The sequence below is a fragment of the Heterocephalus glaber genome, unplaced genomic scaffold, assembly GCF_053883595.1.
Source record: "Heterocephalus glaber isolate CG9 unplaced genomic scaffold, H.glaber_assembly_v1.0 deba00001472, whole genome shotgun sequence".
Classification (NCBI taxonomy): Eukaryota; Metazoa; Chordata; class Mammalia; order Rodentia; family Bathyergidae; genus Heterocephalus; species Heterocephalus glaber.
In genome coordinates this window covers 6,025,000-6,051,032 of record NW_028258315.1, presented here as the reverse complement: position 1 = coordinate 6,051,032, position 26,033 = coordinate 6,025,000, and the positions used below count along the sequence as shown (strand labels likewise).

The 26,033-nt window shown below is 47.8% G+C and overlaps 1 protein-coding gene and 1 long non-coding RNA gene across 26 annotated transcripts in view; one reads left to right on the top strand and one right to left on the bottom strand.

Annotated features, from left to right (window-relative positions):
• Positions 1-200: 200 nt before the first annotated feature.
• The window catches only part of Fars2 (phenylalanyl-tRNA synthetase 2, mitochondrial), a 463,399-nt gene continuing 437,566 nt past the window's right edge, over positions 201-26,033 (bottom strand). For all 24 annotated transcript variants that reach the window (XR_002396033.2, XM_021260707.2, XM_021260706.2 and 21 more), the window contains one exon: positions 201-460. Coding sequence is in view for 23 of the 24 variants with exons in the window: in XM_021260706.2 (XP_021116365.1) it covers positions 269-460 (192 nt within the window). In the remaining variant the exon portion in view is untranslated. The remainder of the gene's footprint in view (positions 461-26,033) is intronic.
• The window catches only part of LOC106009640 (uncharacterized), a 33,363-nt gene continuing 12,384 nt past the window's right edge, over positions 5,055-26,033 (top strand). Inside the window, exons 1-3 of one of the 2 annotated variants that reach the window (XR_002396035.2) lie at positions 5,055-5,766; positions 21,554-21,706; positions 24,726-24,789. This is a non-coding gene — a long non-coding RNA (uncharacterized LOC106009640). Of the gene's footprint in view, positions 5,767-21,553; positions 21,707-22,950; positions 24,790-26,033 lie in introns of both variants that reach the window. The other variant, XR_002396036.2, reaches the window with a different exon arrangement.

Sequence of the window (26,033 nt, the reverse complement as noted above, 5' to 3'; positions counted from 1 at the left end):
CTCAGCGTCCCTCCGTGCAGCTGTGCTTGTTACCGAGGGGAGAGCCTGTCAGGTACAAAACCAGGCTGGTGCTTAATAGATCCCAGGACCAATTAACCATGCTGAGAGCCAAGGGCCAAAGCATGTCTAGCAGGGAAGAAAGGGGGCATTTGTTCTTTTCTCCTTTCCCTCCCCCAGAGTAAGGTGAATGCATGTGACACTTTCTCAGGAGTAACCCTTTATTTTCTACAAGTTCCCATCTAGCAGAAGATGCTTGATGCTCCAGCTTTCAAAGAGCATCTTTTCCTCTTTCCAAAGACCCTGGGGTCCAGCGTGGTGACGTCAAAAGCGGCCCTCCACCCCCAGCTGCTGCACCGCGGCGGCCTGGATGTCCCGGTGGACGTGGCTGACCTCCCTCTGGGACAGCGTCCGCTCCATGTGGCGGTAGGTGATGCGATAACAGTGGCTGGTCCTGTGTGTCCTGGAGAGGAGACAGAACGCAGGTGGGTGAGTGACAGGCGTGTCTGCACTCATGGGAGCTGGAATGCCTCCTGGGATCAACCACAGCGGAGCACCAAGCCGGGAGCCAGGCTTCCCCCCATCTCATTACAGAGTGCCCTGCAATGCTTCAGGTGACAGTGACGACTTGTTAGCTTGAATAATCAAGACTGCTGGTTCCTGCTGGGCTCGGTGCCTCCAAGTCCCCTGGGAAGCACACTTTCCACAGACCTGATTTCCTGGCCAAGCCCTAGAGGGTCTGATTTAGCAGGCAGGAGGTATGATGGAGCTCAGGGCTTTCCCGGGCTCCCAGGTGACAATGCCAGCCTGCCTCCACCTTGTCCAGGGCACAGAAAATACCCGTGTTCGTAAGGGACACACTTGGCACCCCTGCAGGCCGTGGGAAGCACACGGATGATCATGCCACACAGACCATGCATGTCACACGCGTGCTGTGCCGACAGTGACTTCAGCCTCAGCTTAACAGTAGTGACTCAGCTCCCAGGGAAGATCTGGGTCGTTCTGAGAAGTGTGGAGACAGCAGCAGGGCCTACTACCCACCAGGCAGTTGCTGATCTAATCAGAAAGACCAGGGCGCCAGAGCCAGCCAGCAAGCCCAGCCCCTCCCCAAGCTGCCTCTTATGGCTGAGTGGTCAAGGACCCGACACGCCCTCTCCAGCGCTTATTTTTCTTGTGTCGTGAGAGGCCTGCTCAACTTCACAGCCACAGGGATTTTTCTGTGGCTGTAATACTAACCCCAGACCTTCCTTTCTCCTCTCAGAGATGGGGCAAAGCAAGTGGAACCCAGGCAGATCCCCTCAGGGACATCACCCACTTCTGAGCTGGCCAGGACAGGCCACGTGGTCTTGGGCAGGTCAGACAAAACCTGGCCTGTAGTCATGCCACAGCCTTGAACAAGTGGGCTGCAGGTGTGGCTGGCCCGGGCCACCACTCACACCTATGGGAAGACCTGACTGTCCCCAGAGTTTGGGGGCCCCTGGCAGTTGGCCACGGTGCTCTCTGGGGTCCCCTCTCACCTTCTGTCTCACTGTTGGGGCTGGCGGAGGGTGGACAGTGGTGCCTGAGACCTGCTCTCCCCCGGATGCTTGTCACGGGCACTGACACAGTGCTGTGTGCCCAGTATGGTGCCAGGCACTACAGGAGCCAAAGGAGGAACTCAGGTCATCCTGCTTGTGAAGGGGGCTCCCTTCCAGGAGAATGCCGGCCTGGGATGGCCACACCCATCCATGCTGGCTCTGAACGAGCCCGGAGTGCTGTGCTGGGGAACTGTTTCCCCTGTTTCCCTCGAGAGGAGGCCTGGCTTGGGAAACAGACACAACCCGAGTGGCAGAGACTGGCAGCAGGGTGACGGAGGCTGCCCGTGTGGCAGAGACAGCAAAGGGAGCCAGCAGGAGGCCTCTGGGGTGCATCCTCCTCCCAAACTAGAACTTTAGACCAAACACAGGACACAGGGGCGCTGAGATTGGTCCGGTCTGCACCAGCAAGGACTGTCAAAATTATTACTGCTTAAACGGGGTCCAGCAATCTCGCTCCTGGGTATATGTCCAAGGAAATGATATCAGGGTGTCGAAGAGACACCTGCACTCCCATTCACCGTTCACAGCAGCCAACATACAGAGTCACCTGAGTTCCCATTAGTGGATGAATGAGGACAACAGGATGTATCTATTTACACACACACACACACACACACACACACACAGGAATATTATTCAGCCTTGAAAAAGATAAATTCTGTCATTGTTCACTGATGAATATGGAGGACATATGTTAAATGAAATAAGCCAGGCACAGGAAAACATATCATATGGAGGTGGAACTTGTCACCAGTACAGAGTTACAGTCAGACAGGAGGAAGGAGTTCGGGGGACTTGTTGCACAGCAGGGTGATTACGGTCCAAAACAATGAACTGACTGTTTTAGCACTGCTCAGAGAAGGTTTTGAATGACAGATGTTTGAGGTAATGGATGTGCTTGGTGCCCTGCTCTTATCATGATGTGAGTACCCAGGTATTCAACCCCATGCTGGACCCCAGAACATGTACATTTGAGTGCCAATAAAAATTTCCGTTTACATTTTAAAAAGCTGAGCGATAAACATTTTGAAACAAAACAAAAATAAAAGCGATCCCTTCCCAATTCTTTCTTGTTTTTCTTGCTAAGAGACAAAACGAACAATTACCAAAAGTACCACGCAGACTCACCGTCCCTGGGGCGAAGTGCCGGCGAGGGGCTCTCTGTGAGGATCGAGGCCCCTGAGCCCATGGGGTGGAAGGAGCCTGGGGCAGAGTGCTAGCAAGGGAGGGACGCCTCCCTTACACAACCACTCGGCTCACCCTGGCAACCAGACAGGCTCTGAACTGGAAATAAAACCCTTCTTCTCGATCCAGCCCCAACCCAGCTCCTACAGCACCCACAATAGTCTGCTTCTCCATCTGTGGCAGAGCAGCTACTTCGTGTTCTTGGATGGCGTGTTTGACACCTCCCAGAATAGACCACGCACGACCAGAGTCGCTGCACACAGCCCTGTTCTCGCGGGGATTACTCAGTGGGGGGAAGGGGCTGTGAGGGGGAGGTCCCATTTGCGGGGTGCCAGAGCTGAGCTCCCCAGCTCCCTCTCGTCTGAGTGCCTCTGGCCTATGGTCTGGAGCCTGCAGCGGACACCATGAGGCAGGGCCGGGGGTCCATTCAGGGGTGGCGGGGCCACCAGCGGCACCAGAGGCATGGGGTAGAGAGGCCGTGATGCTGTGCCCCCTCCTCAGAACACAGCTGACAGAGCGCGGTGCAGGGAGAAGAGCCTGACTGTGCAGGTAGAGACCTGGTTCCAGCTCCCACTCTGTGCTTTGCTGCCTGTCAGTTGTGGAGCAGTTCATGTAACCTTTTGTGCCTCAGTGGCCTCACCTGTAGCAGAGGCCAACAACTTCCCAGGGTTCCCAGGGTTTGTGAAGACTGGGTAAGGGAGGTTGAGGGGCACTGGGGTGCCCAAGTACATGCTCCAGACAGTCATCCCCTCTTCTCTGTGGGAGACACAATCCAAGACCCCCCCAGTGGATGCCACAATGGACAGCGGCAAATCTTATAGATTCTATACTTTTCCCTACACATTCATACCTATGATGAAGTCTCATTTATAAATTAGGCACAGTGAGAGATTAACGATAATAAATAGGACAATTATAACAATAAACAATTAAAATCTTGAGCTTGGTGCCATTAAGAATAAAATAAGCATTACCTGAACATAAGCACTGCGGTACCATAGAGGCAACCAGATGATTTAGAAGGCTACTAAGTGATAAATTGAGGGGTAGCATCCATACCATGGATACACTGGACAAAGGATAATTCACACCTGGCTATGACACACCAGGGTGGCTTGAGATCTCATCACACTAGTCAGAATCATGTGTAATTTAAAACTTGTAAATTGTTCATTTCTGGAATTTCCCACTTAATATTTTTGGGCAGTGGTTGACCTCATATAACTAAAACCAAGAAAAGCAAAACCATGGATAAGAAGGAGCCACGGTACCTGCTAGTTTGCCCGTCTTCCTTCTTTACCCCTGAGGCTTTCTGGAGAAAAGAATAAAACTTTGCGGGTAAAGGGGTTATATTTTTTGTGCTTTTTTTCCTTTAATTTATTAATTTTTGTGCTACTAGAAATTGAACTCAGGGCCTTTGTACCCAGCTACATCCCCAGCTGTTTAGTTTAATTTTTTCTTTTAGCCTGTTTTTCCAGGTTTAGACCCTAACCTCGGTCCAAGTATAACTGGAGCTTCCTTCCTATGGAACATGAACTGTTAACTTTTGCTGCAAACACCAGGAGAGTAATGAATTATTGCTCAGAGTTGGGAACAATTTAATAAGTGATCTGGAAACTAAGTAAATTATTTTCTCCCCCTTTAGTTTCCCAATTTTAAAAAGCCAAAAGGGAAGAGAAGAAAATGAAATTTGGATAACACTTAGGGTCTGATAACTCTTTTTCACTTTTCCTAGTGAACTGCTCTGGGATTTTCTTCTTTCTTTAAGTAAGTGTTTTATTTTCCTTTGGATTAACATTAAAAAATGCTCAAAATCATTAGCCACCCAGGAAAGGCAACTCAAAACTACAATGAGGTTCCATCTCACCCCAGTTAAGATGGTGGTTATCAGAAAGCCCTAAGCGAGTGCTGGTGAGGAGGTGGAGACGCTTGGTGCTGTTTCCTGAGAAAGAGGCAGCGTGGGTGCACAAGAGGAAGGAGCTGGTGTGGGTGCAGGGATCCAGGGTCCGGTCCAGGGTCCGGTCCAGGCCCCGGTGACGCCTGGCTGAGTCCGGACCACACCGGCTCCTCGGCTCCTTCCGGCCCCAGCATCCCAAGAATGGGCTCAGAGGCCAGGGGTGAGCCTGCTGGATGCAGGGGAGGGGCTGGGGCCGAGCCCAAGGTGCTGTCTTGGGGCGAGGGAGCAAAGAAGCCAGCTGCTTGGCAGGCGGAGTGGGGCGTGGCTGGTGGATCAAGGGGGCCACCCCGCAGCCCAGCCGGCGGCTCTCCAGGGCTCAGCAGACACTGCACAGGCCTGGCCCCTCCAGCGGCTCCCTTCCTTCCCACCCATCCACACAGCACCCAACTGTGAGGCTCTGTCTCCCTCTCCGCTCCGGAGCTCAGGACGCTGTGTCTATGACCCGCCCTCCCAGGGGCTGTGCTGAGCTCATCTCCTGCCTTCACAGAGAGCGAGCCTGGCAGCTGCTTTTCACCACTGCAACTTCCTCCTAGAGGGATTCTGTTCCTTGGAGTCAGTCACAAGAAACCAGGCCAGATGGCTCCTCTGACAGTGAGCGCCTTGGGAAAGACGACTCGGGTGCAGGCCTCCCAAGAGGCAGGCCAGGTGGGGAGAGAGCGTGTAGCTGGACCACTCCAGGCCGCGCAGGCTCCACATCACAGGAGCGTTCCTCAGAGACACATGCTCTGCAGACCAGAAGAGCGTTCTAACTTCAAGCGCTCGCCAAGTCCTCTGGGGGTTTCAAAGCACCCCAGGTTTCACTGCCAGCTCTCCCTGGCACTTCTGGCTCTCTGAGAGCGTATCTCCTGCCAAGCTCTGCAGGAGGAGGGAGCTCCTGTCCCGCCCCCTGCAGGGTGGACTTCATCCTGGGCCTTCTGTGTGTGGGTGCACGGAACTAGCTGCGGGGGGAAACTCTGATGGCGTCGCTCAGTTTCGCTGAGTACTACTCCTCAGCCACAGGATCTGAGCTGGTTCGTAGTCTCTGATCCAGGTGCTCACTCCACAATACAGGTAATAAACGGAGAGGGCTTTGGAAAAGACTGAATGAAAAGAATATGTAAAGTTTTCATGTAGTTCTGGCACTTAGTTAATAGCTGGTAGTATTATTTATGTAGCTAAAGGTGCTAAATGCCTCCACTTTGGCCCACACAGAAAGAGCTGAGTGGCTGGAGACAATGATCTGAACTTCAACTTCCGGGTCTCTAGAGACAAATCATTCATGACAGCACATGCAACAATGTGGATGAAACTTGAGGACAAATACTCAACGGTGCCACTCACATGGTGTGCCTAGAGGTAGTCAGTCTCACAGAGACAGGAAGTAGAAGGGGGAATGCCATGGGTTGGGCTGGGGTGGGGGTGAGGGATGGGGAATTGCTCAGTGGGACAGAGATTTCATTTGGGGAGATGAGACAGCTCTGGAGACGGGTGGTGGGGATGGCTGGACAACAAAGTGAAAGAACTCAGTGCCACTGATGCTTAAAATGTTTAAAATGGGCGGATGTGGCAAACTTCATGGTGTTTATATTTTGCCACACATAGGAAATGAAGGGGAGGGTTGGCCCAAGTAACATAGTGGACTATTAATGGAATAGAAGTTAGGAACTCACATTGTATTAAAAACTGGAGACAAAGCAAACACCAGATCATGACGTGCACAGGCAGGCTGCGGACAGTGGGTGGCATGGTTGGTTTCCGTCCTCCCCAGTGAAACAGCCCCACGGTTCCATTCTCTGGGAAACCAAGGTGCCGTGAGTTTCATACAAATGATTTTTACCCCCACCCCATCCCTAGACTGCAATGGTAGGGTTTGGTCATAGTCAACAAATTCTTTTCAATTGTTCTGCTGCCTTCCAAATGATTCTCTTACATTTCTAATAAACTTGAAGTAATGTTTCATTTTTGCACAGATTTCCAAAGCTCTGTGCTTTTCAGTTGTGTGGAAAATTTGGAAGAGATTTTATTTTTCTCTCTGGCTCAGAGTTGCAGAGCCAAAGTCAACAGAGCTAACTTTAACTGTGTTAGGAGGCAGCTTCCCAAGTCTGTTGACACTTTGGTGGATGAGTCAGGTTACAGAATGGCAGATGTGTGGCAGGTGAAGTATTATCTTCCCAATGTGGTCAACTGATCAGCCATCATCTATTCTGGGCAGCCAACTGATCAGCAATTACTTATTCTCTGCTGAGGTACACACTGCGGGGGATACACTCAGGTATACGAATCGCTTTATCAATACATGAATATTCATGGAGTGGCTGGCCTGTGCATGACACTGTGGTCGAGTGAGAAAAAGTAACAGAAAGGATGATTACTCTGACGATGGCTCAGTCAGTGATGGGCTACAACACAAGAGTGGTCCCAGAAGATAATCTCACCGGCTGACATCAGGCCGTCGTGGTTTGTGTAATCATACTCTATAGTGTGTGCACAATAACAAAGTTTCCTGACAATGTACTTCTCAGAATGTGCCCCTGTGATTAAGTGACACAAGACTATCAATGTCTACTTGGGTTTTAAGACATTCTTACATGAAAAGATAGCTAACAGGAAGAAGCTATTAATGCTGAATGTTATATAAATGGCAAAAACCCAAAGCAACTCAGAGGTCAGAACAGACTGCAGAGGAGATGAGATTATATCTAGATATTACAGTACAAATAGGGTTTTGACAGGCGAAGGGCAAAGTACACATTCTTGCTGCCAAAAAACCCAACTGATACAGGTAGTAGGAGCAGCCCCTGGACTTCTCCCTTTCATGTAAACAAAGAGTTGCTGGATGCACATTCCAGGTCTGAAGGCCCTGGGGACCTGTTTTCAGGTCGCCTGACCCAGCAGGGGAGGGAAGGTGTCTCACACACAGGACCAAGCTGGCTTCCCCATGGCACGTGCAGGGGTTGGTTGCCCTGCTCTTGACAGATCAGAAGAGTTTCACAAGTGGATGCCACTTGGACTGGGGCTGCAAGGACCAGGCATGAATTTGGTACGTGGATACATGGAAAAGAGGAAAGACTATTTCTGCAAAGGGCACAGAAGGAACTGTGAGCAAGCTTGGACAAGTCCAAGGAGAGGTGGCTGGTTCACACCAGCAGTCCGCGTGTTCAGAGGGTACAGATATGGTGGCCAGGAGGTGGCCTGGTGTGTGTGTGGGGTGTCACAGAGGACTGCCTGATATTTTTGGATAAGAAACCTCAGCCAAAAAAATCCATTATTAAACAACCAGCTGCAAACAATTGGGTCGAGGACCAGGTCCCTATAGGAATCCTTTGAAAAGTAAATGACCTTACTCCAAGCAGTTTCACTGTATAAAGAGGCCAGCCCTCGCTATCCTGAGATCTCATCTCCCCAAACAACAGAGGACTATGAAGATGTTCCACTCTACCATGTCGCCCATCTGGTGCTAGCAGCTGCCCGTCCAGAAAGTGCATTATAATCTCTCCTCAGCTCCATTATTCAGGAGCAGAATTACCCATGACTGTGTTAGGCTGGATAGCTTTTATTTCTGTAGTGACTAGTGGGTGGAATAGGCTAAGACTCGAGGTCAGTTTATTTTGCAAGAATTTCACATTAGCAAAGAGAAATTTATATACATACCAATGACATTGGTATTTGGCAAATCCCTTAACTGACACTCTGGGTCTTGTTAATAGTGTCATCTCTTGACAAACAGTGAATGGGAGAGGGGGCGGGGCCACAATAGGAATGTGGTTGGCAGGGTGCTCTTCCTCTATCTGTAATATTCTCAGCTAGAATACAGGAGTGATGTCTTGACAAGTACTATTACATAGGTAATACATTTTATGAAATCGTCGAATCTAAAATAAGGGCCCTAGAGATCTTCTAATCCATACTTGAGTTCTTTTACAAAACCCTGTGCTAGATTACTTCTGGGGTGACCCATTCCAGGCTTCTACAGTGTGGACAGAGAAGGGGTTCCATTCTACACTGAGATGACAAATGTGTCCTGCGTTTCTCTTTGTCAGACCTGCATTCACTCCTGTCTCTCTCTCCCTCTCCCTCTCCCTCTCCCTCTCCCTCTCTCTCTCTCTCTCTCTCTCTCTCCTCTATGACAGTCTTTCAAACACCTCCTCAATTCTCTATCAGCAGCAGAATAGCACGATGGCCTTGGATAGGAAATGCCAGGACCAATGGTGGTTAGAATGGGAAGGGACCACGGAGGTAGCACATGTCATGTTCAACATCACTGTTTCCAGAGTCATCCATCCATCCATCCATCCATCCAATTCATTAATAAATTCATTCACCAAATGAATAGTAAATACTCACTCTAAATTATCTATTCTGCTAGCTACTGGGAACCTAAAAGTGGAGCAAAATAAATCAAAACAAACTAGACATGACCTGGCCCTTGCGGAGATCATAGTCTAAAACAGGAGGTATGCATTAATCAAAGAATTAGAAAGAAATGTAAGTTACAACTGTGCTAAAGGTTATGGAGAAGAGGTACATGGTGCTACGAGGCTACATAAGAGGGTCATTAACTTAAAGGTCAGAGAAGGTTTCTTATGAAAGTGTCAGTGAGCTGAGACCTGAAGGAGAACAGGCACCAAGCGGGTGACAGAAGGTGAGGGGGAGGCAGGCTGTGTTGCTTGCACAAGACACACAACAACAATGGGCCTGGGATCTAATTGCTCCGCTGAGCTATAGGGTCTCAGTCAGATCCCTTCCCCTCACTAGGTCTTGCTTTTCTTGTCCCCAGGGAACAGCTCTGCATGTCACAGAGGGGAAGCTGGCGTGAAACTACATCTAGGTTTGCTACTCTAAGCAATACTGATTGAGGGTCTGCTGGGTTAGATCTTTTTGTCTTAGTAAAGTGATAGAATGCCAATGTGTCTTCCACACAACATCCTTCCAAGGCACACCTCCTAACTACACAAGGAGTATTGCAGAGCTCAAAGCAAAGCTGTTCTAGTTAAGCAGGCATCGGGGTCCCACCACCTGTCTGCAGCCTCCACCCATGGCAGCTTCCTCCCCAGCAGCTCATCAGAATCTCTTAAGCTCAGAGGTGGGCAATTTAGACACCAATCCAACTCCCACCATGGAAGAAAGCCAAGCTCATGGAGGCATCGATTCACTTGAACTCATCTTAGGCTTTACAAATTCAAGCACAAGGGGCTTAAGATATGATTGGAGTTCATTTGGGGCAACAGTCCTTCTAAAGAAGGAGAAATCTTTGCTCTTGTAGGGTGAAGAGGCGGCCAGACACACAGAGAGGGTGGGTAGGGGAGGCCAGACCCCTGCACCTTGTCTAGAGCGTGTCTGAGGAAGGGGCTTAGTGCAAGTACCTTGATGACTCGAAGCCTCAGTTTTCCTGTTTCATAGGCAGTGGGGACCACAACTGTCTCAGTGCTACTGAGACTTAATAGGTTTTTAAAGCACTTTATAATTATAAATGACTACTCAAGTTTATTATGAAGAAAGGCAACCTTTGTTTTTGTAAATGGCCAAACAACATTTCGTGCTAAAATTGGTAAGGAAGAATAACCTAGCTGTATGATATTGCATACGTGTTAAACAAGCATAACTGTAAAGTTGTAAGATATATTTCCTAACCTGGCATATTATTGGCCCTATAAAAATTCTTGAAAAAAACAAAAAAAGAGTTCCAAACAGCTTTTGAGAACTGGACACACTTAGGTGGCCTTGAGCGTATACCATCCGGAGGAGAGGAATTTAACTGAGTTCAGAAGTTTCTGGAATGTCTATGCTCATTATCTCATAGCCATATTCCAGCTTGAAGCACATTTCTGATGGGGTTGCTTTTCTTTCCTGAGGGGAGGACAGCCTGTCACTTCCTTTTCCAGAGCAAAGAACAGGCCTGGTGAGATGAGTGACCAGTCTGCCTCACCCTCTCTGCTTAGCTTGTTCATGTCCGCTACAGTCACCATCAACTCCCTACAACAGGGTGAGCGCAGCAACAGCTATTCACCAATTAGACTCCAGGATGCTCCTAGAATGCAACTATGGTTTTATCATAAAAGGGGACATTCAGTAAGAAACATTACTTAGCAGAGAGAGTACAGGGAGCAAATGAAAGAAAATTTAAAAATATTTAAAAAAGAACAATGAACTACTATGTATTAAGTGCTAGGTATTTTCACTTATCTCACTTTATCCTTATAAATAATAGAAAATATAAAGAAGAAAAAAGGCAGAAGGAGGGAAATACAAGGTCGACAAAGCCAGGAGGCCAGAACTAGAAAACACAGGATACAGATCTGTGGGTTGTGAGCTTAAATGTTGAAAATACCAACTTGGTTTAGAACCATGACCAAAGCAGAAGGAATGGTGATCAATTCCAGGGTTCAAATGACCAAAAAGGAAAAAAAACCATAATACCTCATAGAACCAACACTTGCCCAGCACGGCATTCTAAGAGTTTCTTGGGTCAGGCTTCACCCAGAGAACGTGGTGGCTCAGGATGGCTGGGATTTATAGATCGCTTACTGAGGCACCACGCCGAATCCGCAGGCACTGTTTCACTGAATTCTTACTTTAATTCTATCATACTGGGAATTATTTGCCCTATTTTTCAGCTGAGAACATTATCACTCACAGAGGTCAAAAGTGACTTTCCCAAGTCACCTGCGCACTGCGTGACAGAGGCAGGATTCCAACTGGAGTGCAGTGGCCTCTACAGCTATGTGCTTAATTCTGGGTTGGGGATGCTGTCTGATGTTGGTGGCCAATGTCTCAAGTCTGTCCCTTTTCAAAGCACTACTAGGTTCTATAGGACTGTTCCCTTGATGAAACTTGAGGAAATAGTTTTAAAATGTGATTCTATAAAAAAAAAAACCAATTTTGTTTGGGGCAAGAGGGGCTGGGATGGGTCTTTTGGTGGTCTGGGTATCTTTGCTACTTGGAAAATCTATGGACCTCTCTAGGTCTCAATAAAACAGAAGTAATACTATTTGTTCCTAACTACTCCCTCAGTCAGGAAAAATTGAAGTCATATGAGGGAAGCATTGTCAGCAACTTAGAACAAAGCACTAATAAAGTAAAAGTCAGGGTCAATAAATCATGTCAAAATATGATTGAGTCGCAGTTGTCCATTTTCAGAGTCAGTGAAAACAAGTAGTGTTTTCTTACTTCAAGAAAAAAAAGATTTCAGGCTTACATTTCTGGTACACTGGAGAGAAACATAATCAATTTTCTCCAGTTGAGCTTTGTCCATTATAAACGTTTTGGTGAAAGTCAATAACAATGCCTGTGGGTTACTCTCAGAGGCCAAGTGTCCAGAGACCTCTGTGGTGGGCACATGGGCACTGTGACACACTGTTACAGGTGAAGAAACTATTGCCGTGGTCCTGGTCTTGTAGATACTTCAATTCATGCTGAATTTCTCCTGGGTGGAGGAATGGGTGTGGGCTGGGCAGACTGTGTTTCGGACAGACTGCTGGCACAGGTGATCAGAAAGTACTTCTGTCTCTGCCTGCCACAATCTGTCCCAGGCTTGACAACTAGTTCATAACATGAGAGGAAGGAAGGTTCTAGAATGATAGCAGAATAAGACAAACTAAAGGTCTGACCACTACACAAACCTAAATGTACAGAGTAACATACAAGAACAATGACTTTCTAAAAAGTAGGTAGCAAAGGAGACAAGGAGTCAGCTAGGGGAACGTCTCCAGGTACAGAAGGGAAGAGCACAAAGCACAGTAGTAAGCACCCCATGCTTCAGCTGCCCAGAGGGGAGAGCCATGCCAGTCATTGCAACCTGGAGCTCAGATACTAGCGCCTACCCCAGAAGAGGAGGAGGCTTTGCCCACCTGGGACAAGAGGCTGGAGCTGAACTTTCTGCCCAAAGCAGAAACCTCCAGAGCTGTGTCCTTGTCCTTGGATTAGAAGAAAAAACAAAAACCAAAACAAAAACCACCCACAGCACAGACTGGTGAAAGGAACCTTGCCTCTGTCTGGATTCTGAGAGCCCAAAGAAGGAGCCTATTCTGAAAATCAAACCAAGTGTGCAGAGTGATGAAGTTGGTCCTGGGGAGGTGCTAACCCTGGATGGCTGGCAGAAGAAAGTGCAGAAATAGCCGAGGGAGAGGCTGGTTCCCGGGTCTCATCTCAGAAATGCTCCCAACAACACAACCTCAAGGCTCTGAATTACAGAACCCACACGGAACACAACCCATTAAATGCTGGAGTCATTAGACATGAGAGACAGAAAGACTAGTGCTCCAAGGACTTCAGATATTGGAATAATCTAAAAAAAAAAAAAAAAAAGAAAACATTGAAAAGTTAAGCATTCAAATACGTTTAAAATGCTTAAAGACATCAAACAACCACATGAAAGGACATTATGGAAAAAGAACAGCCAGTCTATAAAAGACCTATGTAAAAATGTGCAGTAATAAAACTATAGTTATGATTTAAAAATGAGTGGGAGGGTTAACTAACAGAAGACACAGCTGAATGGAAGATTAGTAAACTGGAAGGCAGATCTGGAGAGTGTTCAGAAGGCAGGAGAAAAAAACCACAGAATTGAGAAATTGAGGGGTTAAGAAATAAAAAGATAGAATATGAGTATTAAAAAAATATAGAGAGCATGAAAGGTGGTAATATCTGAAGAGATAAGAGCTGAGAAGTTTCTAGGATTAATGAAGTTGTTTGGATAAGGAAGGACAATAAACCCTGAATGTTTAAAAAAAAAAAAAAGCTGCATTAGACGCATGGTAATAAAACTGCAGAACTCCTAAGGGGAAGAGATGACCTGTGCATAACTAGAGAGCAAAACCAGAACCTACAGAGCAAAGACAAAAATACAGGGTTTACACAAGTTACAAAAAGGCTACATAGTAATGGTATGATACCCCCAAATCAGGGTAGATTACATCCAATTTAGCTGTCCTTCTGGAATACTGGTGAAACTAAAATAATTTCAGACAAAGTGAGATCAAATGAGACTTTATGACTGACACACTTTCAGTGGGAGATTTATGAAAAGTGTGTTTCCGGAAGAAGAAAACTAATTTTACAAAAGGAGTGGAGCTGAGAAGTCGGCAACAGTAACATCATGGTGGACAGCACATGCCAGTGGGAGCTCGCTTGCTCTCCCACAAGACTGTCCTGATGCTTCCGTTTCAGGTGTCCAGCTTTCCAGGACTAATCTCCACGTTAGGCAGTGTTGCCAGCATTGCTCTAAGTTGGTGTAAACAGCTCAGGAAAGCCACTTCCCATCCTTGTCGTTACCATCAGTCCCCAGCTTCCCACAGAACCCGATGCTCCCAGAGCACCCTGTGGAGTGATGCAGCCTTGGGCCACCCAGACCTGCTCTCAGCCACACCAGAGGACATTGCTAAGGCAGGTTAATGGATCCTGTAAGCCTCAGCTTCGATACCTTTAAAGAGAACTAATAAAACATATGTAATAAAGTCATACATTGCTTAATATGGGGATACATCCTGAGAAACATGTCCTTAGGCAGTGTTGTCATCAGAGTGCACTTACACAAAATAGGACGGTGACAGAGTCACTGGGTGATATAATTTTATGGGACCACCTTTAAATATTGGCCCATCATTGACCAAGACATCATTATAGAGCACAAGGTTGTATGCGTAAAGATCCTAAAACAGCACCTGCTATGAAATACTCAAAGGGAACAGTTAATAAAATAATTATCAGCATTATAAACTTTGCTAATTCATTCATTTAACAAGCATTTCAGGTTGGCTCTGAAATGTCCCTCGAAAGCTCATGTATTGAAGGTTGTCCCCAAAGCAGCATGGTTCAGAGTCGAGGCCTTTAGGGGTGACTGGACCGCAAGGGCTCTGACCTGATCAATGGATTAATCCACTGACAGATTCATAGCCCAACGGGCTATTGAGGAAAGAGTGGATACTTTAGGAAATAGGGCCTATGGGTGGAAGTAGGTCACTAGAGGTTGTCCCCTGAGGGGACCCCTTCCTCCATCTCTCTCTCTTTTTCCCATCAAGTTTATTGGTGCATTTTAGGTATACAATACAGTTACATTCATCATTGGGATCTTGTACCTGTACATGATGTGTCTTGGTTCTTATTTTTTCCCCTTGCCCTGCCCTCCCTTCACCCCCTCCACCCTTCCCTATTTACAAAGACTTTGTTTCCATTTTTTTCCCTTTCTCATACTTTTTCTTTTCCCTTCTTTCCTTTCCCCTACCCCTCCCACTTCCCCTACTCCTCTAGACCTTTTCTTCCTATTTCACAATATCAGTTATACATTTTGATCCTTATTTACACTTTGTTTTTTACAACAGAGAAACTATTTGGTATTTACACGTGTGTCCTATTTATTTCACTTAAGAGTATAGCCTCAATGTGCACCCACTTAGCTATAAATGTCTCTAGTTTCTTGTTCTTTATGGCTGAGTAGTACACCACTTTCTTAAAAAAACCCCGCATGTTCTTTATCCAGTCTCCAGTTGATGGCCACTTGGGCTGTTTCCAAGTTTTAGCTATCACAAACTGTGCCGCTATAAGCATGGGAGCGCATATATCACTGTGATATGATTATTTTAATTCTCTTTGGGGAAAGATACCTAGAAGAGGAATAGCTGGGTCAAATGGGACTTCTAATCCTAGTTTTTTGAGGTATCTCCATACTGATTTCCACAGTGGTTGCACCAGTCTGCACTCTCACCAGCAATGGAGAAGGGTTCCTTTCTGCCCACACCCCCGCCAGCATTTGTTACTGGTTGATTTATCTTTCACCATGCACTAAACTAAAATAGAAGTGGATTAAAGAGCTAAATATTAAGACAGAAACACTAAACTTACTAGAAGATAAGTTAGGTAGAACTCTTGAAGACATTGGCATAGGAAAAGATTTTATGAACAAAACCTCAGTAGCACGGGAACTAGCACAAAGAATCAACAACTGGGATCTCATCTTATTAAAAAGCTTCTGCACTGCAAGAGAAACCACCAATGGAGCTAACAGACAACCTACAATGTGGGAAAAATTTTTACCAGCTGTTCCTCAGACAAAGGTCTACTATCTAGAATATATAAAGAACTAAAAAAAATCAGACCCCTGGGCCGGGGATTTAGCTCAGTGGTTCCGTTGCCTGCCTCGAAAGTTCAAGGACCCAAGTTCGATCTCCGGTACCAAAAAAAAAAACAAAAAACATCAGACCCTCCAAATTATAAGGACCCAATTCAAAAATGGGCATCTGAAATGAACAGACATTTCTCAGACAAAGAAGTAAAAGCAGCAAATAAACATATGAAAAAATGTTCAACATCACTGGTCATTCGAGAGATGCAAATGAAAACAACACTGAGATTCCACCTCACCCCAGAAAGAATGGCTGCTATCAAGAAATCAACCAATAACAAATCCTCCATCTCCCTTTGTTTCCTGGCCACCATGAGCTCAGTCACTGTGCTCCACCACATGCTGCCCACCATGCCACCTCGCCACAGACCCAGAAACAACAAAACTGACCCCTCCAAACCATGAACCAGAATAGAGCTTTCTTCTTTTATGTAGTTTTTTCCTCGTATTTTGTCACAGGGATGGAATGCTAACAATGAACAATGCATGACTTTCCATTAATAAAAAGTTAAGTAGCTCTGGATTTGCTACCTAAAATTTGGGAACCATGTGCCAAACTCTGTACAGCCCTTCCCACTGTCCCAGCTGCAAATACCTCCAAGCTCAGGGCACCTAAGCAAGTTCCCAGTCAGTACCATGGCCACAGAGCAGAGAGAGATGACAGATAGGACACAGTCTGTCTGTTGCTCCTTCTTCAGCAGAGGACACAGCCGTGAAATGCAGATGCATGTGGCACGGAGAGGTGCTGGGTGGCAAAAGAAAGGCTGGATTACTGACAGCTCTGAGCCACAGCCAATCACTTCTACAGCTCCGTAAAAGACACTCACTCACCTTAGCCTCTAGGTATGGCAAAGGTCTATTCTGATAACAAAGACACCAACTCTCAATACACATTGAGTGTCTAAGAAGAAAGCTGCCATAGCAGAATTTAATATCTTTTGGCCAGACACTAAGCAGAGCGCCACAGCTAGAGTGGAGGTTTATATATACATTCTGGACACTTCAGCAAAAATGTCAAAGAGGCAGCCTTTCTCTTTGTTATCAACCAAATAAACTGATAGAAAGTAGAGTCCAAAGTAGAGTCCCTTCTGGCCATCACCTCTTTTCAAAGTTTGCAGAAATGATTTGATTCATAACATTTTCATCCAACATCCTGTTTTCTTCTCTTTTCTTCTACCTCCTTGCCCAAATCAAGACTGAAGGGCTTTCAGGTACGTCAGACCAGAGTCTGGTGCACTTCACATGGCTATCTCATGGGCTTCTCAAGCTCTATCAGTCAGCTCCTCATCGCGGGGACCAAATTCCTGGTGTACACACCTTAAAGGAGGAGAGGTTTATTTTGGCTCATGAATTCACAGGTTTCATCCACGTTTGGCTGGCTCCAAGGACGAAAGGGCATTGTGGCAGTGCCTGATGGAGGAAAACTGCTCAGCCCATGGCAGCCAAGAAGCGAGTGAGAAGGAAGGAGGGTGAGAGGGGGAGGGAGACAGGCCTCCTCCAACCGCAGACCCCACTCGATTGGCCCACTGATGAGGTTAGCACCCTCGTGATCCCATTGTCTTCTGAAAGCCCCACCTTGAACACATGAGACTTTTGGGGGACATTTTAGATCTAAAGCATTTTGCATTAGTAACAGTCAGGAAACAGCCCCAGAAGTCTTGTGTCTTGCCCGCCTCTCCCTGCTGGGTGGGGCAGGTCTGCAGGGCCTCTGCACGACGCCATGCTCTCCCTGCCTCTAATGGCTCTGGGTGAGACACAGGGGCACAGGAAACAGCAATGTCTGGGCATCAGGAGGGCTGGGACTCCCATGGCTGGGCCTTCTCTCTAACCACCTGTGTCACCCTGAGCAGGTGCCTCACATCACTGGGTCTCATTCCTTCATCAAGAGCTAAGCTCTCTGCCTTCTTAGTCCTGCGAGTCCCTAAGTGCTTATGTGTCAATTTCTGGTAAGGAGAGACAAAAAAGCTGGCATCTGGGGAAGAACAGCTTTCTAACTCACCGTGGAACTTAACGTCCGCTCTGTTTGTCCCTGGCCACGATCATTACTGATAGCAAACAAGCAGATCATGGCCTGGGAGGCAAGGCTGTTTGAGGTATCCCAAGCCGGCTCTGCTGTAGCTGGTTTTGAATAAGCAGCTGCAAAGCTGCTAATTGGATTCAGCAAGCTGCTGAGTCACTGTCGTGTAAGATCAAGTCGCTCTGTGCTGATGGCGAGGCCCATCCTGTCAGCGGCTGAGAACGTTTCTTTGTGATTAAGAAGACAGGGGTGTGCAGAGACACACCGCAGATCGGCTTTCACAATTTATGATGAGTAATTAAAATCTAACAGGCTACAATTAGAAAGCATCCACCACAACCTTATTTTGCCATTTGTCTTTTAATTAAATACGTCCCGTGATTTAGCTCTAACTCTGCACAGAGAACTGGGTGCCCTGATGTATTGGTTATGACATCTTGGAGGAGGAGAGCAGAGAGAAGAAGCTTAAGTGTTGTGCATAAATCACTGATCTTTCCCTTCTCTGGATCTTCCGACATCACAAGGGCAATGTTGAGAGAGGCTGGGTCCTCCCACCCCAACCCTGGGTACCGCTGGGCACTCAATGAATCCAGGGGAGCTCCGAAGAGAGCAGGACAGAGCTGACTGAAGAATGCCAAGGTGGCAAGTGGAGAAATGGATCATTATGTCATTAAAAAAGAACTGTTTCGTGAGTACTTTAGCACAAATCAGGGTGCAAGAAATATTTCCTAAATGGAAGAAATTCAGAGTTCTTTCTCATGCTATCAATGGCTTATCACAAATGAGCAATGACAGTGTGTGTCATGGCCAAGGTCACTGGAATCAGAGCCATAGAACATGGTGTGGGGAGCAAGAGTCTTCGGGGAGGCCCTGCCATGCTGTTCAAGCTGGGGTGCTGCCACTAGGCCTGCCATGGAGCTGGAGGTGGGCAGAGGACAAGCGTTCATTCATCTGCCTCACTATCTGGAGTTGGATGTAGGGGGAAATACCCAACTCTAGAAACTTAGGAAGGATCCATGACTTACTATTTTTAAAGGATTTCTCACCAGAATGAGTGCTGGTGAGGACTGAATTAAAGGCAGTTGATGTAACAGCTCACTGTTGAGCTTGCTTTTTGCTCGGTAAGAAAAAGTTGTCTATTGCTTGCTGGGAATTTACTATAATTTTCATTATTTTATCAATCATCAATTGGGCAGGAGAGCAGCATCTGACCCCCAAGCTGGCAAGCACTATTTGCCTCATAAATTAGAAGTTGGACAGGAAGTCCAAGTCCATTGGCCTGAATCAACTGACTGGCCTTGTTGGCTTTCGTCCCTAGAGTGACAACAGAAGGTTCAATTTCTATGATTTCTCAAAGTATGTAATAACTTATGTGTAGGAAGCTCCCCTATGCGAGGGAAATGAGTCAAAACATTCCAGGTTGAGTTACCTGGGGGCCTAGTAAAGCAATATCCAAAGTGGTGGTGAGTAAAGACCTAGAAATCCTAAAAAGAATGGGTTCACCAAAAAATATGCCTTGAGATGAGGTGAAGGATTGAAAAGACAATCTATTAATAGTCATTGTTATAACTTGTATCTAGATGTCCTCCCAAAGCCCCATGGGCTCATAGCTGGAGCTTTTGAGAGGTACCTGGATTATGGGTGTGTGATGCTGGATTAAGAGTGAGTGATACTGGATTAGTCCACTGATTGGTTCAGCATAGTTCTGAGTGTGGCTGAAGGGATTTACTGAACACAGAAGCCCCATCTTTAGTGTGAGTGGCACCAACCAATAGGTTTGTAGCCTGGATGGAATATAATGGGAAAGGGAGGCTGCTGCTTCCTGCATACCCTGCCATGGACTGTTTCTCCTCTGTGATGCCCCTCTGCCATGCCACACTGCCTTGGAGCCAGCCAACCATGGACTGAAACCTATAAACTGTGAGCTAAAATAAACCTTTCCTTGTTTAACTTGTGGGTGTTGGGTATTTTGTCCCAGAAACAAGAAAGTAATTAAGAGAGGTTTGGCTTTTTAATATGACCTAGACATCCTTCCCAGATAGAAAAAGGAAGTCATCAAGAAACTTCCTCAATTGCTCCCACTAAACACACAACTTGCCCCACATCTGTAGCAATCTTTTTCTTTCCCTTCTGCCCCTTATCCCACCTAAGGCTAACAAATCCCATCATGACAATATGCCTTCTACTGCTTTCAAATCCTTGAGGACCTGTTTACCCACAATCCTTTCTTTCCCTGTATCTGCAGCCCTTCTCTCTCCTGGGACCCACCCTTCCCTCCCAACAGCCTTAGACAAGCCTAAGTCAATCCCACCTTAAAGCAGCTTGCTCTCCACAGGCCCCATCTCTAGGAATCACCATGAACTCTGACTTTCCAATCTTCCTGAACATCCATTTCACTGTCTCCACTGCCTCCCACTTTCTGGCCCACTGCAGTCCTGTCTGACTGAGATACCAAGCAGGGGCTGAAGTCCAGTTTGTGCGGTGCTTACGAAGCTGTGTGTCTGGCATGGGGCTGGGTCTGCATCCTGAGAGAGGGTCTCCTGGTCATCACTCTTACGGGGCATGTTCAGGGTTGCTGGGGACACCATTCTTCCTTCCTGCCACCCCACTCCATGTCACTAATTCCTGCTCACTCTGTCTTTTCTGGTTGAGAATGAGAGTCCCTTGCCCCCTCTCAATGCTTTCTGCTAACACTGCCAAGACACTGGTTTGTGACAGTCACTCACTGGTCTGTGCCTCCAACTCCCAGCCCTACCAATTCTCAAAAGCAGGGATTATACTCCTTTTGCTCACTGTGAGACCCAAAGTTCGGCCATGGCAAATGGACAGACTTCCTCACCCTGTGGAAGTCTGCAAAGTACACACTCACCACAGGCCCAGGACCCTCAGCCTCCCAAGAGCTGATGTGCTCAGCTGGTTGGGTCACGTGGTGGTGCTCCTAGGTATTGTCCTCTCAACAACTCTCACATCTTCCCCAATGCAGGGGAGGGGGCAGCCTGCAGCCTGTCAGTAGCTGCACTCAGGTTATAGCTTTGGGATGGGGAGGATAAATATTTTATGGCCTTCTTGCTTTGCAAACTATAAAAGTGCCAGAGGGAAGAAGTCTGCTTGCTCTCAAAGGGGCCTTCAGTTTATAAGGCTTATGCCAGGGTCAGAGGCCTGGGACAGCCTGGCCAGGTTTATCAAAGATGTCATGTGGCCCAGAGAACTTCCTTGTTCATGTCATTCCCATCGGCAGCTTTATCTGTTCAGCACCTGTCCCCAGGAAGAGCCAAGAGCAGGAGGCAATGCAGAGATCCCCTCGCTGGCCTCCACCACCACCACCATCTGGGTGGGCACCTAGCTTGGTGAGCCACTGTGGCCTCCCTGTTTTGTCCCCCTGCCCCATCCTCCTCCAACCCAGTCTCCCTCTGTAGCAGACGTGATCTTGGGATAAAGACAATGTTGTGTCCCTCTCACTGCCCCTCCTCTGGCTCCTCAGTTGCAGTGACAGGCTTGGCATAGGCGCTGCCAGCCATTCCCATGCGCTGCTCCCCTGCCTGGACTCTTCTTGGACCACAGTTAGCCTGAAGGAAAGGAAGAGCTGGGGCCCTTCCTGCGGCCAGGACAGCTCTCCGGATGCATGTCCGTCCCTGTATCGAGGAAGGGAGCAGACTCTAGGGAGGGCAAGTTAGGAGCTCGGCTGGCTGTAAATTGAGCCATATCCTCTCATTTGCCCATGCCAGAAATAAAGCTGTGTCCTGATCTTCACCTGTCAGCATCCAATGTCTATTTCTCAATTACATCCACACGGGTGGAGGAAGAGGGATGCCATGTATTGGATGCCAGTTACTGTCGACCTCAAAACATCAACGAACTCAATCTGTCACTGTTCCAGGGTAAGCATATGTAGATCATCAGAAAGCAAAGCGTGGAGGATCCTAGTGTTTGCCCACAGGCAGCACTTCACTTGTGTTTGCTGAGTGAGGGAAGGGAAAGCATCCAGGACTGGCTGGTGAGAGGTGACTTATTTTTGGTTACTGTCCCAGACTCTGTCGAGGACTAGTGGTGTCCCTGAACACCTTGCTCATGCTGTCTGGGCCTCAGGCACAGTATTAGGACAAAGTGATACAGTGTAGTGTTTAGCCTGCACTGGGAACCAATGCCCATTCTTGATGAGGAAATGGTCTTTATTTTCTCTTTACATTTTCTACACTGACGCTGGCTGTGCCCTTTGTACCAAACAGGTACAGGCTGTAATTGAGCCATAACCTCTCATTTCGCTATGTCAGAAATAAAGCTTTTCCACTAGATATGGGTCCCCGAGACACTTATTTGTAGCCTTTGCTCAAAATGGGGGGTGTTTTATTTCTCAGCCAACTACAAAAGAGAGCGGTCCAGATGTCTACAGGAAAGGATGGGAGAGAAGGGGCAGAGTTTCAGGAGGCAAAGACTCTGGGTCTCCCAGCAGGGATGGGGCAGGAAGACCAGGGAAGATCCAGGGCGGCGATGGGAGAATTCCTGAGGCCAGGGGTGAATTGGCTCAAAAGCAGATTTGAACATTATTTGTTAGAACCATTTTACTTTTTTTTTGGTACCAGGGATCGAACTCAGGACCTTGTGCTTGTGAGGCAGGCGGTGGATGTTAGAGCCACTTTAGATAAGCTCTTAATCTTAAGAACTGGTCCAGGATGAAGCATAGAAAATTTAAGGCAGGAAGTAGAGAAAATGGGGCTTTGGATATAGATTTGAAAACCAACTGATCTCTAAATCCAATAATTAAAAGAGAGGCATCTTGGGAATCTATACAAGGGTTGATGTGGTTTGGCAGCCATGAGAAAGGGTTATTTAGTAACAATGAGAAGGCCGATAGACAGCCATCTGCTGACTCCGTCCTGTCTTGAGACTATGCGTGTGGTGGTGGCCAGAGGTGTAGCTCCTCTGAGTCTTGCTGCAGGGGACCCTGGTGGGTGACCCCACCCGTGATGGCATCCGGTCTCTAAGATGGTGCCCATGATCCCTGCCACCGGTATTCATGCCCTTGTGTTATTCCCCCCCACTTGGTGCCAAGGCTGGCCTGTGTGCTGATGGCATATGACGTATGTGACAGTAGGTTATTCTCAATCCATGTCTATTCCCACAGGCTCTGACTTCAAAAACATTCTAAATCTGACCACTTCTTTTGGATGTAGTCAAAGACCACTACATGACAATCACCAGAAAGAACCACAGAAGGGGCAAAAAGAGGTGGCACCCAAATTCCCAGAAAATCTCTACCTGTTCCCAGAAAATATGTGAATATTCCTCTGCCTGATTAGGTGATTCACCCCCCTCCTTCCTTTCACCCTATATTTACAGCCCCTGGAATCCCAGTGGGTCAAGAATTTCATTTGTGAGTCCAACTCCCAGTTGGCCAACAATAAAGGTCTTGTGCTGCTAAGCTGGTGCTTGGTCTTGTTACTGGTTCCACAATTCCCAGACAGAAAAGGACCCAGTTTGGAATCAAAAACTGGTAAAATGGGCACAGTGTTTTCTCTCTAGTTTTATACACCACTGCCATCTCTCAGTGTGGAAAATGGGGTTAGTAAATACAAACCGATATTTACACTGGTCCCACCTAAGTGACAGCCACTCTTTCGAGGACTGAGGGCACAGGATGCATAAGATTTGATATCTCCATCCTTGACCCTACTATTTGTCCAGCTTCTCCTGATCCAGTTTCTGGTCTCCCTACTCAGTCCTGCTGCTGCCACAGGCTAGGCTGCCCTCACTGAAGCCCAGACCTAAGGAGAGGCTGCTTTCGAAGAAGTCTTGGAGCACTAAGCACTCTGCCAAGCTACTTGGCTGGGGATCCTGAGTGACAGGACCTCAGTGACTAGGGGGAGAGAAAGCCACATGTGTATTACACTCAGCATGCACATAAAAGTTGGCAAGTAGATGAGAATCTGTCAGTGCCAAGCACACAAACTGGATACCATCAACACTGAACACACACACACACACACACACTTTTAAGTCTCCTCTTCCAGGAACCATCTAAAGCCTACATGGCCATCACGTCCCAGTCTTTGTTCTCAGGGGCAGGCTCTGACTGCTCCACCAGAAAGCTGCCTGGCTTTGGGCCGGTCTCAGCAGTGTAAAAAGATAATTATGTGCCGGCTGCCTGGGAATGTAAGGTATCAAACAGATTACTTTAGTAATTAAAATAATGAACAGAGTCATCTGGGCTGGAAGATACTTTTTGTCTTTTAAACTGAAGACCCTAAAGAAGGGATAAGGCACGAATTGGAGCGGGCCATCTGAGAGATCCTTCTCATAAGGACAGTGTGCCAGGCGGGGCTCCTCCCCATCACAGGCCTGGAGCTCTATTCAACGCGCTTTCCCCAGGGCTCTGAAGGCCCACAGGGCCCCAGAGTCCTCGCTCCAGTCTGCGATGTGGCTCTAAAGATCCAGGGATTCATTTACCCGGGTCTTTGACACAAACGGACATCCTGCGCCTTCTTCAAACAGACCTTTTCATTCTCCTGCCTTTGAAAAGCGCTAATGGTCAAGGAGAGGAGACAGACACAGGCAGAAATTGGTATTTACCCAGGGGAGATATCTGTGAAAAATAAGAGGCTGAAGGCACAGGCACAGATGGGGAGCGAGGCCGATTCTGCCCGGCTTCTGAAAGCCGGGGCGAGTGGCAGGAGCAGGGCTGAGGGAGAGAGAGGCAGTGCTGGGGAGGCCAGTGGCCCCTTCGGCCCCAGGGCTCCAAATCCACCCTGTGAGTCTGCACTTCCAGGAAACCTCTTCAGAGCCCACTTTCCCTGAGAAGCTGGCATCGAAAGAGCTGGAAAGTAGAGCAGGACTAATAATAGCCTCCCTGTGTCGCTGCCACCGCCCTGACTCAGAGGCAGTTTTATGGCACTTTTCTAGGACATCGCTGTATGGGTACCTGGGAATGTTCGTGCTGGCCTGATGTCCAGATCTGCTGACCCTGGTAAGTGCGTGACCAGCTGGGGAGAACCGCAGGGGTGCTCATCACCACTTCCTCTGCCACAACCCAAAACTGCCAAATCCAAACGGATCTCCACTGGGCCATTACCCTTACAATTGTTCATTATATTGCATATTTATATTGTACACATTTCTCTGTGTGTGTTATATTTGGCAACAAAAAGGACTAAAACTTCTATCTTATTTCATTTCATCCTATTTTTTGAAATTAAGGTGTTTTTTTTTTTCCTGGAACGGGGATTGAACTCAGGACCTTGTGCTTGCAAGCAGGTAAGGTGTCACTGAGCTACATCCCCAGCCCCTCATCCTATCTATTTTTGAGACAGGGTCTTGGTATATAATCCAGGCTGGTCTCAAACGCCATCCTCCTGTCTCAGCCTCCTGAGTATCAGAATTACAGCTATGTATCACCACGCCCTGTGGACTAAATGTGCCATCTCTCTTGCAGTTTCCATGGCTGTGTGCCAACCATAGGGCTACCTTGGAGCTCAGGGGCACATAGGAGAGGCCCTGAGCACCTGCCCTGTACTCTGGCCTTCAGGCACTTGGACTCGAAGGCAAAGCATCCACGTGCTTCCTCCTGCCTCCCTGGACCATGACTGCCTTCCCCCTGGTGGGCTGGGCAGGATTTGGGAGTGGATGGAAGCCCCTGGGCAGGAGACAGGTGCAGAAATCGCTCTTGCATCCCAGCTCTGCACCTTCCAAATCCCAACACCCGGGGGTGTTATGGGTGCCAGAGCCTCTGCTCCCCCATCTGTGGGTGGAGACAATCACAGTTTGCTAGCAGGCTGATGGGAATCAGGGCTAATGCACTGTCAGCTGGGGCAGCAGGTTCCCACTCCTAGGAGCCTCAGAGAACCCAAAATGGTGTTGGCTCAGACCTGCTCCTACAAGTTCAGGGCAGGCAGGAGCTGCCCCACAGCAGTGCCCCTGGCTCCATGCTCTGCATCTTTTCCCTCTCTGCTCTCAGCAGACGGCAGTGCTGCCTCCAGCTCTCTAGCCACAGGTCTCCCCATAGGGGAAAGCACCCTCCCTGAGTGCTCTCGAATGGAAACACTTGTAGGACCTTCTCACTCACCCTAAACCAACTCCTGTCACATGGGAAGTGCAGTGCACTGACTGGCTTAGGCCTGGGAGAAAAGCGGGCCAGGGCCCCAGGGTGTTGGGCCACTGATCACTAGGCTAGGGTGGAAGGACGCTGAGGGGATGCCCAGCAAGTATTACATC